At 40.7% G+C, this 18,905-nt stretch overlaps 1 protein-coding gene across 32 annotated transcripts in view; it reads right to left on the bottom strand.

Moving 5' to 3' along the window:
* Window positions 1-18,905, bottom strand: part of dlg2 (discs, large homolog 2 (Drosophila)) — a 103,724-nt gene that overhangs the window by 67,575 nt on the left and 17,244 nt on the right. For 23 of the 32 annotated variants that reach the window (XM_047606482.1, XM_047606481.1, XM_047606473.1 and 20 more), the window contains exons 3-4: window positions 15,354-15,490; window positions 13,043-13,111 (exon numbers count right to left, since the gene is read on the bottom strand). In XM_047606482.1, coding sequence (XP_047462438.1) covers window positions 13,043-13,111; window positions 15,354-15,490 — 206 coding nt within the window. The other 9 variants (XM_047606489.1, XM_047606488.1, XM_047606472.1 and 6 more) reach the window with 9 other exon arrangements.

The raw sequence follows: 18,905 nt of genomic DNA on the forward strand, positions 1-18,905 counted from the left end.
CACAGGGGCTGTGTACCGACTACCTTGTGCTACTCTTTACATAGACACAAATGTTTCCCAGCACCAAAGCGATTATTAAATTTGCTGACGACACAACCGTGATCTGATCACCATGACTGATGAGTCTGCATGCAGAGAGGAGGTACAGAGGCAAGACATCAAGAAAAACAAAAGACCTCATATTGAAAAATCCGGGATAATAATCTACCTTTTACATAAGCAGAGAGAAAGTGCGAGAAAGCATCCTGACATGCATTCTGGTGTGGTACAGGACCAGATCTGCAGCAGATAAGGAATGGATCACAAACACACACTTGCTTGCCCTAGATGACATCTTTACCTTCCACTGCAATAACAATACTATGAAGGACCAATGTCACTCTGCCTCACACTTGTTGAGCTGCTACGCTCTAGAAACCTCTACAGGCCATTCAACGCACATATTTACAGATTTATGAACAATTGTTACTCTAAAGTCATTACCACACATTACCCTGCACTGATAGTTGACCCTCCAAGGGCAATGAAATAGTAACTATTTCTATATTCTGTAAATCTTCTCCAATAAGCCGTAACTTACTCCCTGATGCATATGTTGGCACCGAATGCAGGTTTTAATGCATATCTTGGTGATGTCTGAGCAAATGCAATTAACCTTTGCAGTGTCTTCCCATCAGTCATGCAGCTTTTGTCCTACCAGGTCAAAACTGACCCGGTTTAGTTCGACTATTTATAGAGGCCCAAAATATGATGCACCATCCAGTGCTACACAGCTTTAGGCAACTTCTCAACTAATTGCTATACATTGTATACCTCCGTTGGAATGTATGGGCAATGCACCTCTTGTATATAAAATTATAGATACGGTAACTTTTGACCGAATACAAACAAAAATTCTTGATTTATTCTGAATGTTATTAAGAGCACATACATATATATTGATGGGTGTAAATGTTTAATGAAGATACTGCTTTGAATCCATTGCATATTTGTTGATAGCACATAATGATGGATAATGATAATAAAAACTTCATATAATGACCCATATATATGACCCTCCCAGGTCATATATATGTATATTACCTCCCAGGTAACGTATGTCTGGGGATTATTATAGACTGGTATATGACGAAGTTAAATCAGGATACTCTTTTGAAACCCTATCAGTTTTTTTCTAGTTGTCCTCCTGGGCCAAAAGTCTTCCACTCTGGTTTGACTTTTAATAAAGGTTTATTAATTTTACTACTACTTTATGCCAAGTCGTTACCACAAGTTTGACACTACTTTAAGGAAAATGTTTTAAATAGTTTGTGAGTCAGATAACCAGCAATGAAATATAGCAAATATTAGATACTAATATTTGCTCTAGACAAATAGTAGCTCAAACCTGAACAGCAAAGAACATTTATATCCTAGACTTAAAACTTCAGGTTTCAGAGCAATTGCATTTGCAGGAAAACAGGCCTTGTGTGCGTTCTGTTTTGTATGCGTGGGTGTGCACAGATGTCCCAGGGTTATGTGATGGTTTGTCCCCAAAGACCGTCTGTCATGTGAAGTACAACACATTTGCCTTGACTTTCCTTCTTTCTTTTCTGGCTGTCAGCAGGTGTATATTGACATTTTCTAGGTCCTAGAATAGTCTGCTACCCACATTTATGCCATACAGCCCTAGTTTACTAGGCATGTGTTGTTTGAAGCTGCAGCAATCTCTGAAAGGAACCAGAAGTTCATCCGTCACATCAGTGCCTGGATATTCATCTACTTTTTACCCAATTTGACTACCTTGATTCTTTGACCATTTGAATATGACACACAATATTCAGTGAAAGTAGAGGCCAGTCATTTTTTTACAGAAACATCAAAATGTGTTGGTCTAATAAAGTTGTTCTTTATACTACAAATGCTGCTGGAGTCTTGACCTTTGGCCAATTTCATTTCCTCCTCCATGCATCTTGGTAGCAGGTGAAATCACATCAGAACTATTTTTTTTTCCAAAGATCACAGTGAGGAACCAACCTGTTATTTTTAAGTTACTTCATTAAGTCATAATGTTGCTGAACCTAGACCTGAGCAACTGCAGCAACACTAGATCATAGCACTGGCCTCATAGGCTGGTACAGTCTGGGTATATCACTTCTTCTGCCTCTCTTCTTACCCTGGTGCCCCATCACTCTGGACCAGGGAAAATCTGGACTAGACCACATAACCTATTCCCATTGCTACAGAGTCCAACCTTTGTGCTCCCTAGCAAACTGAAGCCTTTTTTCTGGTTAGCCTCACTGATTAGTGGTTTTCTAAAGGCTACACGGCTATTCAGTCCCAATCCCTTGAGTTCCCTTCACATTGTACATGTGGAGTTCTACTAATTGTTTTTTTTGTTTTTTTATTTGATTTCACCAAATGTTTAAGTGATCACCGATCACCATAAATCAGGATTTTTTTCTGACTACATTTCTCCCTTGAAGACGATGGTTCCTCACTACCCTTTCAGTTTTTAATAATACGTTGGACAAATCTTAACCCAATTTTAGTAGTTTCTGCTTCAACTTCCTTAGATGTTTTCTCTGGTTGATGCATGCCAATGATTTGACTCTGATCAAACAGACTAACATCTTCCCCACAACCGTGTGATGTGTAGAAGAAATGAGAAGCTACTCATTGCATCAGTTGGGGTTAAATAATTTGTTGTAATTATCCAGTAGGAGGCTCCTACCTATATTTGCTTAGTTATTTTATTTTTATTTTTTTGTCCAGGCAGTGTGCATGATAGTATTGTGCACAATAGAGTACAACAGTATATTTGCTTGCAACATGATGCACACAATTGCACCATCTTAGATGTTTCTCTCCAGCTTACACACCTTCTCACACACACACAGAGAGAGAGAGAGAGAGAGAGAGAGAGAGAGAGAGAGAGATACGCAGCATTACATAACACTACACTACTACGCCATGAATAATAACTGTAACGAAAGGCTAAAAGGAGTACAGCTCTGCATGTGTGGTATGACCATAAAGACTCCCAGAGAAAAATATTTTATTTAATACCGATTCACTAACGGGAGCTACCACCAGTTCATTGTCTCTGTCATGTGCTTGTGTCTATTCAATGCATTAACACCAGGGTTTCCCAGTCTTACAGGGGAGACGCCAGGCATCACGTGAAATGACGAGGGCTTCCAGTAATGCTGTGAAATAATACAGTAGGCCAGCAGACCTGTTACACTAAGAAAATCAACAATTACGTTGATCCTTTCATCACACAGATTTACAGCGTTGAGCCAAACTTTACACTGCTATTACTTACTTACTACTAAGATTTCCTGTTCAGTCATACATAGTTATACATTTAAGTTTGAAAGCAAGATTGCAACAAGAAAGGGGAGAAAAGGGGGAAGCAGAAGGTCAAAGATATCTGGATTTTATCATCTGAAGTAAGTTTTTTTTAAGTAGATCATGGGACCTACTAAAATGGGAACCTCACACAAACAGTACACAAGGTCCTGATCTGTCAGTAATTGGTAGTTGTTACACTAGATTGTGTAACATGTCTGAACATCTTAAACTAAAGAGGAAAAGCTCTCAAGGATGTAGTGCGAAGCTAGAGCAAACACCTTTTCTTCTTTAATTTGTCTTTTGGGAGGTCTAAGCCAGCAACATGTATCCTTCTCTTAGAGGGGGGGTCACAGTGGTGACTGTGGGAAGCTGCACCCATTGGCAAACTGAATGTAAGGGGAGGTATTAAAGATGTTGTACAGAATATATTTTTGGTGCCAGCCTCCTTGTTACCGTGGTAACTGTCCATCGATTCAGCAGCATAAGTGAACGGAAAACCAAATGGTTCTCCCGCCCCCCTGCATTCCTTATTTATTTATTTGCTGCTCGGCGAGTGTGAAGTTGAGCCGGGGGTAGAAGAGGAGGAAAGTGGCGGCTCGGATGAAGAGTGGAGAATAAAGGTGGGGGAGGTAATCTGGAGGTGGATGAGTTAGAATGAAGATGAAACAGAAATAGACTTGGCAAACTGAACACAGCCGCGGACTTTGTGCTGCTGAATGTATGGAGCTACGTCGGAAGGCAAATGATGTCCCAGCTCCTCGGGCTCCAGGCTGGACTACTAGTCAGTGTTAAAGCCAGTGAATCGCAACTGCAGGGGTGACATAATCATTTACACGTATCGCAGAAGGTGTAACTTGGTAACAAATTATAATTCTGCCACTTGTCGGCTGTAATCTGCTAGTTTGTACAGCGTGTGTGCACATTTTAAAGTCCGAAATCATTCAAACTGTTTTACCACAAATGTTTCTGCACCGAACATATATAATGAAATTCAGCCTTTTCTTTATCATTTGTGAAAATAAGTCTGATATTTCACATGTGTTCCTGTATAGAATACACTTTTTTTTTAATTTAACTTTCACTGATCAACAACAACAGTAAAACCACTGACAGGAGAACTAAATAACATTGACGACAGAATGTTCTGCTGACCTGACATTCACGTGAACATTACTTAGACATGTACCACTCACACAGATCAGACCATACACCCCCACCCCATAGCGATGGTACACCTTGATGGCAGCAAAAACGATCTAAGAACAACTCAAAAACTGTGAAAAACAGCACAAGGTGTTGACCTGTCCTCCAGACTCAAAGGATCTGTGGGATGCACTGGAACAAACCTGCCCAAAAAGTTAACACAGGACAGGATAACAATACTTCCAACACCCAACGATAACAGTGCAAACAGCATCGTTGGACATCTGAACATTCACCATTTCCAGAAAGTCCATCCTCCTAACTCCCATAGAGAAGCAGTGCTGTAACCAGGCAACAACCAATTACAAACCTACCCAGCAGGCCGGCAGGCTGCCCTGCAGTGGGAGGAGAAGTTTTATCATTGTTGCAGTGAGGAAGGTCATGCTTTAACAAGTAACCATTAAACTAATGGTATTAAACAGTGTGACTCTGCAACAGCACAAATGACGGATGCTGTCGCCGGTGTAAACACACAGGTAGTGTGTGATCGTCCAAAAATAGATTTCCACTTACATTTTACCAGTATTTTAAATTTAACTGAATGGGTCCTTCCTGCTTCAAAACATCCTGGGCAGAGTCCAATGACCATACAATGCAGAGACAGCCCATTCAGTGATACATAAACACACAGAATGTGTTCGGATACGTGTGTTCTGACCTGCTCTAGGAGGATCATTTCTTCTTCTGGTGAAAACAATATGTTTGGTCACGAAACCTGTCTGGGCTTCACTTGCTTTTACACATTGAGGTTGTTAAAGTATTCTGCAATGTGTATTTCCAAATAGCAGAAAGTGGAGACTGGCAACTTTACAGGCAGAGCCAATAAGCTACAGCTAAGACTTAGTAATGCCTTTGATGACTACCTTCATATCAGCTGGACTCTTCCTAGTGGCTTCAGTGGTGAATCCTGATGGGGCCAAACCAAAGCTCAGCTGCTGCTGTTGTGTGCTGGTTTCTTTTGCACATTAAGTTAACATAAAACGTGTATTAATGACTGACAACCCGACTCTTATTATAATTATCAGATCTCTTTCTGAACGTCTCACCTGCTCATTTGACGGAGGTGACGCAGCGATGTTAGTGTCACAACTTTAAGCAAAAACGTCTGAAACTTGGCTACTTCATGAACCTGCCACATTTGAAATAAATTTTGACAGCTCCTATGATACTACACAGTGGTGTTCATACACAGAAATCTTAATATCATCGCTTGACATTTACGACAACCATGGGATGGAACAAGTCAAGTTATGAATCAGACAGCGAAATATACGATTTGCCCCCGGGAATTCGTGAACGTTTGAATTTAAAAAAGAAGTTCATAGAAACTCAGCAGCAAATTCTAGTGAGTTAGAAATGGTTCTCTTCATGAACACTTTTGCAGATAGCTATCATTTTCAGCCACTCTGCCTCCTTGTAGACCACTTTAAGTTCTGAGGTATTTTTAAGCTGTCTTGCCTGAGGCATGAGTACAGTGATTCAGTGATGTTTGAATCACAAGACAGAAAGTTGCAAAAGAAATCAGTGAGCTCATGTTTCTATTCCACCTATGAACCAGGAGCATTAGGACGAACAGACATTTATCCAATTGATTAATGTGTCCATAATTTTTTTCAATGAATGTGTGGAATAATTTCTGAATACTTGATAAACCATTTGGTTAATTACTAAAATACAAGAGAGCCTTTCCTAATACATTTTATTCAAACATAATAATGACACATTTTAACAATGTCTATACATGAAACCCAAGTTTAAAATTGAAGTTTTACCACCATGCTACTATTAAACAAAACATTAGATGGGTTTAGTGCTGTAGATAATTAGCATAATTTAGGGTAATCCTTTAATTTATCCACTGTAATAGTCCAAATATTCGACGTCTCAGCCTCAGCTACAGCTGTGAGTAGTTTACATTTTAGAAAGTATGCAATTAATTTGTCTTATATTAATATATTTGTCCTGCGTTAATATATTTGTCCTAAGCTCATGTATCCAGATCTCTGTTTAATGCATTTCCCTACTACTGACATTTGGCTAAGGGCTTTTTTTTTTTAGCAAACTTTGCGATGCGTCAACACTGTCTAAGCAAATCGCCGTATTTATCGATGACGTAAAACGAGTCATTGCAGCAACTGTTAAGCAAACCATCATCTGCCAGGTATACAGACTAAAGTGTACATTAAATGTCCCAGTTTTAACAAGTTTAATGAGTCCCATGTATGAGCAATCCATGATTCAGCTCAAAATAGTGCACAGCTGAGTCATGCTGCTTGTAGCCCTACTCCTAACAAGCTCATGTATCTGCTGATCATTGGGTGGCAAAGAGGAGGAGCACAGCTGACCGTATGGGAGTAGACCCTGTGACAGACAAACAATAAAGACTTTCTGTTGCTTCAATGATGAGCTTACATGTAAATTCAGTAAACAGCAATTAAAACCTGACCAACTGGATCTGGAAGAATACACATCAATTATGTTCTTCTACATCAGGAGACGTGTTGAGACTGTAACCGTAAAACAAACCTGTCTGTGTGAACCCAAACGGGAAGACAAAAGTGGTCCAAGCTGAAGAAACCAATACAGGCTACAAATCTGGAGGACAACGCGATATACGATGCAGCAAGCCTTAACGTCAAAAGTATAAAAAGAGCAAAGGCTGCATACAAGGACAAGAAAAAGGCTAACTTCACTAGCAAGGACTCTAAGGCATCAAATGTATCGCAAATTTCAAAAACATACACACTATTAACCAACAGTGTCTCACTGACAGAGGAACTCAACTGCTTATTTGTCCATTTTCAACCAACACTGAACAATATAATCATAGACCAGACACTGGTGAAGCTCACTTACACAAAAGACATTAAACTTGACTTATTATATAATATTATCATGGTCCAACAGGGTTCCAGTCAAGATGCTCAGGTTCTGCTCTTCTGAGCATACAGAGCTACATCATCAACTTTTCCCTAGAACAACCTCTTAAAACAGCTACGATCATTCCACTTAGCAAAGATCAATCAATCTTGCAAATGCAAAAAGTTTCAAAAAGTTGATATACAATAGCCAACTTAATTAATATTACAAACTCCAAGTGTACAAATGCTCTATTTTCATCATATTACATTTACATTTAAACCACTGATCTGCAAGTATTAATTCAAAGGTTTGTTAAAACACACAGATTCTATTCTTAAAAAAAAAAAAAAAAAGAAAGAAAGAAAACCCACAACCACCACCATGAAAGAACACTCTCTTCTCGCAGAGGGCAACCACTCTGCAGAGGCACTCTGGGTGAAGGGCAGCACACTGAAGCTGAGTTGCTAATGGCTTCCATGAAAAAGCCAGCGTGAATATTTCACCACAGCTCTCAGGAAATCAATATCTTAGTTGACCAGAGAGGTCTTTGCTCATGTCACATGTCTTTTGTAACATGCAAGGACGAAAGAGATGCAGCGTATGTGTCTATCTTAAGCCTTTCCTGCCAGGGCACTAGGTTAACTGCTTCTCTAGATGCAGACTTTGCCTATACTTAGACCACAAACCACTCAACTGAGATTTTCCACGTAAGTGACAACGGAGAGCTTAGAACGCTTCTAAATGAGTGACCTACTCACTGTTGTTTTCTTTGTTGCTACCTGAATGGTGCCAACTCTGAAAGACCAAATCATCATCCAAAGCTCTAATGAAAATGTAATAAAAAAAAAGCATGATAATTTGAGTAAAAATTAATATGTAAACTTGACAGCCCATTTTTTCTGTTAATTTTTGCCGAATGAAGAAGCTATTCAAGATTTAGTTCAAAGTGGCGCCTTGCCCTATTGCGATATTCAAATGTTCAAATTTGAAAATTAAAATGAGAAAAAAACATTACATAAGAAACATTCAAGTTCAAATTAAAATGTTACTTGTTTATTTTTTTTATAAGCTACTTTATAATGAAAATAAAATGTCATTATTAAAGACTGAACCTGCACAACAATAGATAATATTCAAATGCATGCAATAAGTGCAAGTCCAGATTGTCTGTCAGTCCAATCAAGGTGGTCTTTCACATATAAACAGATTTTTGATGGTGCTTTTCTTAGAATTACTTAATATGACTAAAGAGCCAAGCGACCGACTCTATGAAGCTTTAGTTTGATCTAAATACTACTGGCAGCGTGCGAACATCTTCAATGACAGTGCAAAGATGGTGATGTTTAACAGGTGTAATTATATTAGTTCAATGTGTTAGCATGCTAATATTAGCATTAAACTGAAACTGTACGTGAGGTTGACCAGGAATGCATTTATCAGGTATGCTGCTGGTGTATTTGTTTGGATCGGTATGTGGCACAGCATTAAAGCTATTACAATTATTTGCATTTCAGTCTGGACCCAACAGACCACACCGACGTCATTCCTGTATCCATTAGCATAGCTAAAAATAATCTGACAGCCAACTGAAATAAAACGCATCAAAATAATAATGTCTGTGCATGTGGCCACAGTAAACGATTACATAAATTTCATGTAAAATTATGGTTACGAATGTCCGTAAAGAAACAGAAAACACAACGACATTATTGTGCTAGTTGAACTGCACCTTGAAACAACGAAGAATACGTCACTGCCTGTGTCATCTGGATGCACACTTTCATACAAAATAACCACATAAGCGTAGGCTGATTGTGTTCTCATACGTAAAAGAGTCACAAACAATAATTATGTAAGAGAAAGTGTCTAACATTGTTTTCTCATCAACAAAAGAACGCCAGTGTCCGAGCACAAGTACGTGCTCGTCACAACAGCAGAATTCAACCCCCCCCATGAATGCAACAGGCCACACAATGACTGATAAGACAATGGACATTTTGTCAAACATAAATACTGCTTCCATGAATTATGAGAGCCCTGTTTTTGCAGCGATGTTCACCAAGTGCACTCCACTCAGAAGTGCTGGTTGCGCTGTATTAGAGCCGTGAGGCGGCCGAGAGAAGTTCAAACCAACTTCTGCTGCCACATCACGACAGACTCCTGAGCTCGATTTAGTGTTGCTGAGCGGCACAAAGTCTGGAGAGAACAAGTGAATCATTCCCTCGCACGCAAACAGACTCAGACTGGAAAAAGACTAAAACAAAAAGACTCACTCTTCCAAAGCTAAATAACAGCACATCTGCACCGAACGCATCCAGGAGCGACAGTGAAAACACTTCATTTCTAAGTGCCGAGGTGAAGACAACAACCTGGACCGTGAGAGGTGACAAATGCACGCGCGCACATGCAGACGTTCATAAATAAGCAGCTTCTGTCCGTGCCTCACTCTCCCACACTACCCATTCTCCCTCCGTCTCAGTCCACGTCTCGCTCTCATCCGATTCGTGATCCGGTGAATCATTCACTCGTGCTCGTCTCTTACCTTAGTGGTGACAATGCAAAGACAATCCATGCTGGCCGGATGAAAAAAAAATAATAATAAAAAAAGCAGCTATGGATCTACGCTCGAATTCATCACCGCGAGCGTCGGCAGTTAGTGAAGAAGGTACCAGCGTGAAGTAGCGAGAAGGAAAGATGAAAAGGTAGGGGGTGCTGAAGGAGAAGGAGGAGAAGAAGAAGAAGAGGGGGGAGAAGAGGAGGAAGAGCACACATGTGCACACACACACACACACACACACACCCACACTCACATTCACACGAACACTCGCTGACAAAGGGGAGAAGCCGGACAGAGTCTCTACTGCATGTGTCTCCCCTGCGAGCATCGAGACGCCTCCTCCACAGAGCTGAAGGCGATCAGGATCCCTAACGCCATCTCGGCGCACGTTAGCACGTTAGCAAACACGAACACCAGGAAAAGGCTTCGCCGCCGAACCCAACCATCCAAAAATCATTCCATCGCTCGTTTGCATCTCATTCCACCGCCGCCCCCTCCTCCTCCCTCCGTCTCCTGCTTTACGTTCCTCCTCTCCTCCTCTGCTCTCGCCACCTCCTGTCTCCAGGCTCCGCGGCTGAGCAGCGTTAAGCGATGGGAGAGAGCGGCGGAAGAGAGGAGGACGACAGCATCGGCTCGGCAGAATAAATTAGGCTCCCGTGCCCTGCCATCTTTCTGCTGGCTATTAGCTGCTGTGGCAGACTGCTGGAACTTAATAACAACACACTGGCTTTAATTTCGTCTGCAGAGCGGAGACAGCGCTGCCTGATGCCATTGACTTTGTGACAGATTATTTCATCACATGGATGTGTGTGTGTGTGTGTGTGTGTGTGTGTGTTCCGGTCTGCTTTGACCAGTATGCTATTTTCAAGATGCAGTAATTGAGACTTAAGCGTATAAATAATAAATGAATCGCATCTAAAATACACTACACAAGCGCCACTGCTGGCAGGCTGTTAGTGACAGGTTGTTGTGTTGGCATTTTTTGGTTTTCGCCAATGAACTACCAAAAATATAAATTTGTACTTAAATGAGTGTATAAAGACCTAAATTGATTAATTGATTAATACGTATATGGATAAGATTAACTTGGAAATATTATTTAGTTGTTGGCTATTTACATTAAAACCTCTCATTGCACTTTATTAAAGTGTAACATGGCTTTTTGTAATGGAATTAAGTTCGTTAATGTAATTAAAAAAAAAAACTGAGAAACTGCAGCTTGTGTGTACAATGCAAAACATTTTAAAGGCATGTAAATCTGAAAACTGATGGAAAACATTTGCTTCAACTACGACGAGTTTCCGGGCAGACTTGAAATTTCCATCACAACGATGCCGCAGACATCCTGGACTAAAACTTTGGCAGCAGCGGATTTCATCGCCACCCACGAGCCCTGTTTTTTAAGCGCTTGCCTCCTCGCGTGTTTGGTCGTCACAAAGTGACATAACTTCTGAATCAACAGCATGTGCAAACTGCACATTTTAATTTGCAACTTAATGAGGCAATCGATTACGACAGCAAAATGAAATCAGCGCGAGGAGGTCACAAACACGAACGCAGCTCAACCGTCGCCACTCTTGACTAATGCTCGCAGGCAGCTGTGACGATTATGTAAAACCATGAAAGAGATGCTGAATGGAAGGCAAAACAGATGTAATCTTTAAAGGGATCCTAAGCAAGGAAAATAATGAAATAATTCAATCGCAAACGGCATTAGAGTCAGGGATTAAACATGAAACAAAATAAAAGCTATGGGTTTCCATTCTTAGCTACAAGCTTTAATGGGATGCAAAAAAAAAACAAATTATCATGAAGTGGCCAAATGTAGAAATCACTGTGTCAACTCGGCAACACAGCTGACGTGATGTTGTCATGAGATCTGACACTGGCCTTTGAGCTTCGCTAATTGTGATTCTCACTGGATCTACTACTACTCCTAAAACACAGCATGTCAGCCGCAGCAGAATGAACATGATTCAGCCAAAGGACTAAATAACACTGACAGCCGTAGTATCAGCTCAGCAGAACACAAAAATGACAACAAAGCCTTCGGCCAAATATTCCAGTGGGATCACTGTCTGTCTCTTAGTGCTGAACAATACAAATCAGCCGAGAAGGTCCCGGCTCGTAGACAACCTCCCCCCTCTGGAGAGCGTGAACCAGCACATTTCCCCCTCATTAAACGTCCCAGTACCTGTCTGCTGGAACCATCTTGGTGAAGAGATGCGTTGCAGATTTTAACCTTGATTACTGCCTTCATTTGCGGACCAAACAGCACGCCTACACTCCCGGTCTCCGGTCGTTCTTTGTGAACAAGCTCACCAGCTCAGGCTCCCTCTGCCAGAGGAAACAGGGCTAATCTTTTCAAGGAATGCAGCTCAGGCACCTTCGACTTATTGCATTAGAGAGGAGGACTGCTTTAACCTCCTTTGTTAGGGCTGCCGTTCACATATGCACATGAGGTGTGACAAATTTGGATTCGTCTGTGTATGTTACAGCACCGTGCCACAACAGATCTGCTCATAATCCGTCTGTCAACACTTACCTTAATGCCCGGCCTAGACTTGACTCCGACACATGATAAAGTCTGCACGGCTCCCATTTTAACTAAATATCATGTGCTTCACTAAATAAATTCAACATTTGATTCACAGCTTTTTCAGCATATAGTGGAAAGACTTAGCAATACGGCAACTCTGTCCTTCCTAATCCATTAACATCATCACTGCCTCCCAAGCAAACAGGAGCAAATACTTCCCAGCACATGCTCTCAAACACATAAAGAAATACAGATATACAGGAATAGTTTAGCTAACAGTCCCGAGCTCTCAAAGCCCGTCTACCTCAAGTGCTGTAACATGATCTCACTTAAGTTTGTGAGCTCATAGGATTATAAAGCTACACGTCGCCTCTTGATCAACCAAGTGCTGTTCTGCTGTGAAAGACATTGAGCGAAATGGACGCGAGCGACAAACGCACAACGGACGGTCTTTTGTAACGTATAATTACATGAATAAAAGATGCCACAGCCACAATGCAGGACGTACACTACACATAAGCGTGAGCTCTCTGGAGAAAACTCACCTCAGAAGTCCTGGCACTGCTCTCTCCTCGGTCCGTCCCACTGGGTGGTGAGCTGTTTTGCTCCCTCTGCTGGGAACAGCAAACAGGTGCATTAGTAACTCTGAAACAAACCGACTGAGCTCAGGGCGACTACGGGTGAATGCAGTCTTTGGACGTATCACACAGAAGGAATGCAACAGGAATAAGCCTAATACGGATCATTTAGGACGGTTACACTATGTGAGATGTGTAACGCTGACGTTTCAAATTGTCCACATTAAACACACAAACGCATACAAGCACTGTGCAATACAAATTCTGATTAATTTCAGGCTTTATGAATATTCATAAAATAAATCATTACTTGAACTCTTACATGCTTTACTTGGAAATAGTTCAATTAAATGTTATTTAGATGGCGTCAAATACAATTCTGAGAGTCACAGCCCCTAGAATAAGCACTGAGGAAATGGTGGCGAGGTTTCTTATAAGTTTTTCACTAACTTTTTTTTGTCACCTGTTGTTTTATACAACTTCCTGAAACGACTGATTATGTTTTGCTCCTGCTACACAGTAAAACTGTTCATACTCTTCAGTCAACAGCTTCAAAGTAAACTCTGTGTGTGTCACTGCTAACAGGATTAATGCTGACCAGCTCTTGCACACGTTAACAATAGCTACCAACTTTGGTCTTCTGGTGAGTGCTAAATGAAACAGTTAATTACTTCTAGCTCTTGTTTTCATATCGAATCGATGAAAAATGTAGGAAACATCCTATTTCATACGTGTATTCGAATAATTTCTTTGGACCCTGTTAATTAATTTGGATGAGGCCATCTGCCATTTCATTATTTGACAGCACATTTGCCTAATCTTATGGGGATAACAGCAGTGTACTGATGGCCTCATGGTGGGGTCATCAGTCTCTGAGGACTCCTCTAATCCCCTTCTTTTATCCCTCTCCTAGTACTAGTGGATGACCTCAGCAAAGTGGTTCAGCAGCCCCTGTCTTAACAGATGAGGTATTTTGAAAGCTATATAAAAAATAAACTTTCCCCCATATCCTCTTTTAAAATGTTCAATCACGCCCCTTATAACCAATAATTTGCTGTTCCTGCAGAAAAAGAAAAGTATGACGCACACGGTTTGACTGCATCTACAAATAGGATTACTAGTGGATTACCAAACTGGTTGGTACCACTCCAAGTCAAGCATGCTATTACTAACACGCATGGTGTGCACGAGGACACGGGTCAATACTTTCACACCGGCTAAGATTCTCTTTCAGCCGACGTACACCAGGACTGCATCACACCAGGAATTAGTCTGGTGCAAGTTGTGCAAACTTCACAATATACTGACCTAGATCTCAGCAAAAGGCTGTTTATGTAATGGTGTTAAAATTTCTACTACTGCTCCACAGACAGCGTTGACAGCAGGGTGAATGAATGAATGACTGAATGAAAATAAAACAGGCCTGGCCAACATTTTGAGGATACTCTTTAAGTCTGCCTCAGCTCTCTGGGAGCATTAACGTAGCTTATTTATTTAAGACTTAAGTAAAGATGACAGGCATAAATACATAATCACCTGAGATGTTTCTCTTACTTTATCCATTTCAATAAAGAGCACAACTTTATTTACAGTCCTTTCAAACTGTAAATAAATGGACCCGATGTACATTACAAGGCGTTAGGCCCAGTTTTCCACCTAAAGCTCTGTCACTCTGAGATGTTTCATATATTCCAAGTAAAAATCATGAAGACGGTGAAGATAACTGTGTATTTAAGACTTATGAGGCATGAGCGAAACAAACAAGTGGGTTATACAATCTTCTCACAACAATAGATTATAAGATGTTTTGTGTCTTTGCAGTTTACTTTACTGGGTCAAAGTGTATGTCAGTACTGATTTCAGCTTATTGTTTTGTGCATACAGACACATTTCATTTTTTTTTTTTTGCTTTATGTTTTTTGTTTGATGTCTACCTGATAATGAGATTTTTTGATCTAAAAGACATTAAACACAGACAAAGTGTGTTTCAATAATGTGACAATTAAAGTTAATGAACATTATTAATCCTTCCTATGTATATAAGATATATTTATGTAGTCTCTATTCCTTGTACATTAGTATTTTGTTTTACAAGATTTTTCCTTTTTTTTTTTTATTTTATTTTACTAGATTCCTACTTGAATTTACCTAGTGGATGAATAAAGTCTATGCTGCTGTTTCCAAGTAATTCCTCTACCAAATTACTTCAGCGGCGTTAATTCACACGTTGCATATGTGTGAGGTTTTGCCGGACTGCTCCACAGTGTCGCACACTCACCTCCTCCCTCACACAGGCAGAGTTTTGTACAGAAACACTCTTCTCCCACTTGTCTGCCATGTGGTTGATCTCCTCCAGCTTTTGTTCACAGCTCTTCTGTGAGTTTAACAGCGTCACTTCATAGAACTCCCGGATATCTGTGGGAACACAGATGTTGCACGAGTTAGCCAGCGGCGATAATTGAATGCTTTTGCTGAGAAACAAGCCATCAACAGTCAACATTAGACCACACGGTAGATCACAAGACTTGAAGTCACTAGTAAAAGCTTGTGCAAACCTTTCCTTACCCGTATGCAAAATTCTGCCAGATGTAGAAAAGTTTCAACTTCTGGCTTCAACTTCGATTTCGAGAAGGCTCCACTAAACTCTGCCAGCTGACAGTGTTAATCTGCACTGTTTTCAGTTTTGCTGATTATACCCACCCTCCTCTGTTTTGTGTGCTCATCATTATTTCACAACTCTATTAAGGTCACTTCAGAACTATCATGTAATACCAACTGTGTGCTGCTCGTAGTCCTGTGACGAAGTCTTCTACACAGACATAAGAGCCACGAGCCACACCCTCGATTTACGGGGCAGATTCAGGCTAGATGTCAACACCGTTAATATTTTATACCTCATTAGTTGCTTATCAAAGTGGGGCTGTAGCAGAAATGACTAGGCAGGCATACTATTTGTATGTGGGGCTCTTGGCTGACAAGTGACCTCTGCATCAAAGGAACGTTCAACCCCGGCATTTGTCGGTCGGCAAACAGGTGATGGTTCTTTGTTGTGTCTGATGCCGGCAAAAAATTAATTTATTTCTAACGTTGGTTTCACTTGTATATTAATCTGTGCTGGCAGCACGGTCTCAATTTACTAACCATCAACATTTAGTTTAAGGAAAGAAAACCTTGGTGATATAAAGGAACTAAAGCCTGGGAAACACCAGAAAAAGCAGTAGGTGGACAAAAATTCTCTAAGACGAAGCAAGAAGTAAACTATGAAGAAGGATGTTTGAAGGGAAATGAGCCAGGAAGTAGAAGTGACTGCAGGTTGCAGAGTCAGCTTTTATCACTTTAGAGGAAACAAGTTGTGCAGTCAAGCATTATCTTTGTCAGTCACATCAACTGAAATACCCTACCTACATGATCATCTAAATAAATTACATTTAGACCTTGATTTCTGAGCGGAGCGGGAGATGTCTTCTTCCATCTGTTTAATGCTCAGCTTTGACATTATGAGGCTTAGGGGTGACAGGAGGTAACTAACCAAACATAAAAACATATATAAAGGTTTAAAAGTCAAAACTCCAAACTCAGTTGTGTGTTCTTGTGGAGGGAGTTTGGAGGATGAGTCAACAGTCAACTGAGAGCAGATGAAACGAGAAACCTCTAGGGGAACGTTCAGGAACAGCAGAGGACAGGCTGGTGGTGGGATAAACAGACAGGACTGGTGGCAAAGGCAAAACCGGGCCAACTCTGAGGCAGATGTGGTGTTTTTTGGTTCTGTGGCAGGAAGGGTGGTGATTCTGGATCAGGGCGGCTGTTGACTTAAAGTATTTCTGCTGACAGGTAAAATGCAGGATACCTCAGGAACATGGGTGATATTAGCTAGGTCAGACCAAGACAGCAGAAAGGAGTTAACCGGGTCAGTGGTCATCAGGCTAAGGGCTAGCAGTCTGGGGAAATGGTGACGGATGGCTGGCTAAGTCAGGAACAGAATTAGGCAGTCTGCTACCCAATTCAAAAACCGGATCAGGCCTGATGGTAGATTAGTAGACTGAAGACTAGCACACTGAGCCTAATTGCCTGAGGTGCTGGCTGAAGTTTTTTTGACTCAGGAACTGTCTCAGTCAATCTGGAATCCAACACTGAATTTGAGAGAGGCAGGATACTAGCGGACAGTTGGCTACAAACTCGTAATCAGGCTCAAGGCTAGCAGACCAATGGTTAGCCAACTCAGAAACTGGCAGTAAGGTGGTCCCAAGACAACCAACGACAGACAGTGAATCAGTTATGACCAAAGCCAGCAGATGATAAGCAGAAACCAATGGTTGTATTTCGTTGGCGAACTCTCAACGTTTGAGGATCGTTGAAGATCAGCGAGAAATCCTCTGAAAGCAGATTTCACATCGTCAAAATAATCCTGAAGGAATTCAGCAACCACTGGGTCTATATTACTGTAGGATAGTTTGTCACAAAGTGAGGAAATGAAGACCCATAAGCAGGTTTAAAATGTGAAAAACACAAAAGCAGGCAACTAAAAATGTTGGGAACAGGTTCAAGCAGGTATCTAGGAACAAATTATTTTATGTATTATATGGCTTCTAAGTATATATAACCATAATCTGACAACTACTAACAAGCTGCATCATGGGCAAACCTGGGCTCAAACGACATGTGAAAGCAGTATGTACAACACATGTCAGAAGTGGTTTAACAAAGAGAAAATGGGTATTTTTGTTCCACCAGAATGAGTGACCGCAAGAAAGCATTTCCACACAGTCTGTGTCAGCGCAAGTTACTGCTGTATCAGCCACCACACTGCCCTAGCATCTTCTGGAGCAGACGATTGAATATCATTACTACATCTACCACAAGGCAGATTCATAGCATGGCTGGAATGAGCGCCTTGGTATTCAATTCAAGTGTTATTGTTTTCCAAATGCAGACACATTCTTTGAATGGATGTTTGGCCAAGCATTCAGACCCACAACAAGTGATCCGCCACACCAGTCAGACACATAAAAGACACATTTACATTTAAATTGATCTTAATGAAAAAAGAAAAAAGAGCCATTAGCATTTGCTCATCACAACACACACAAGTTTTCCTCCCAATCATACACAAATGACTGTATATATTTCTGTATGTAGATTTAGAAAATGCATATCGATAAAGGGTAAGTTGAGGAAATGCATAAAAGTACATAAATTCTGCACCCCATGTAATGCTAATGCTTGCCAATTTAGCTTGTCTTAAAGAAGTAATAAATGTTCTGACTTTAATATAATAAAATATAAATATAAGAAAAATAAAAATGACTTTACCAAAAAGCATCAAATTAAAAATCCAGCAGTGGTGGTCGCCGTGTAAGTCTGATAAAATCGTAAGTTGGTCTAAAATAGATGATCACCCTCCCTTCAAAACACATTGCCCATCGAAACCATCAACATTTAAACTTTTACCACCATCAACTCCTCTATAGAACATAAAATACAGCGGCAGAAACTTGTCAAGAGGAACTTACATTACTCCCTGCTCTCTCCAGTCATGCTGTAAAGCTGCTATTCTGTGTAACTGTGCTATTCAGAGGACCAGATGCCTGTTGGAAAACTAATAGCGAGCCTAATCCTCAGAGTAACCGCCTGTTTCTTTCAATGCAGACAATGACCGTAAACCCCACATAACAGATTTCTAATTCAGCTCTCCTGGGGTAATACCACCACTTCTTTCCAATTCTCCCCTGACAGAGCAAAATGCAATTCCTTATCAGCAACCGCAATAATCTAGTTCTCCACCCTCTGCCTTTTAATTCCTACAGCCCGTTTCTCAAACCAGTGCAGTGTT

This window comes from Mugil cephalus, chromosome 15 (assembly GCF_022458985.1).
Source record: "Mugil cephalus isolate CIBA_MC_2020 chromosome 15, CIBA_Mcephalus_1.1, whole genome shotgun sequence".
Taxonomy (NCBI): domain Eukaryota; kingdom Metazoa; phylum Chordata; class Actinopteri; order Mugiliformes; family Mugilidae; genus Mugil; species Mugil cephalus.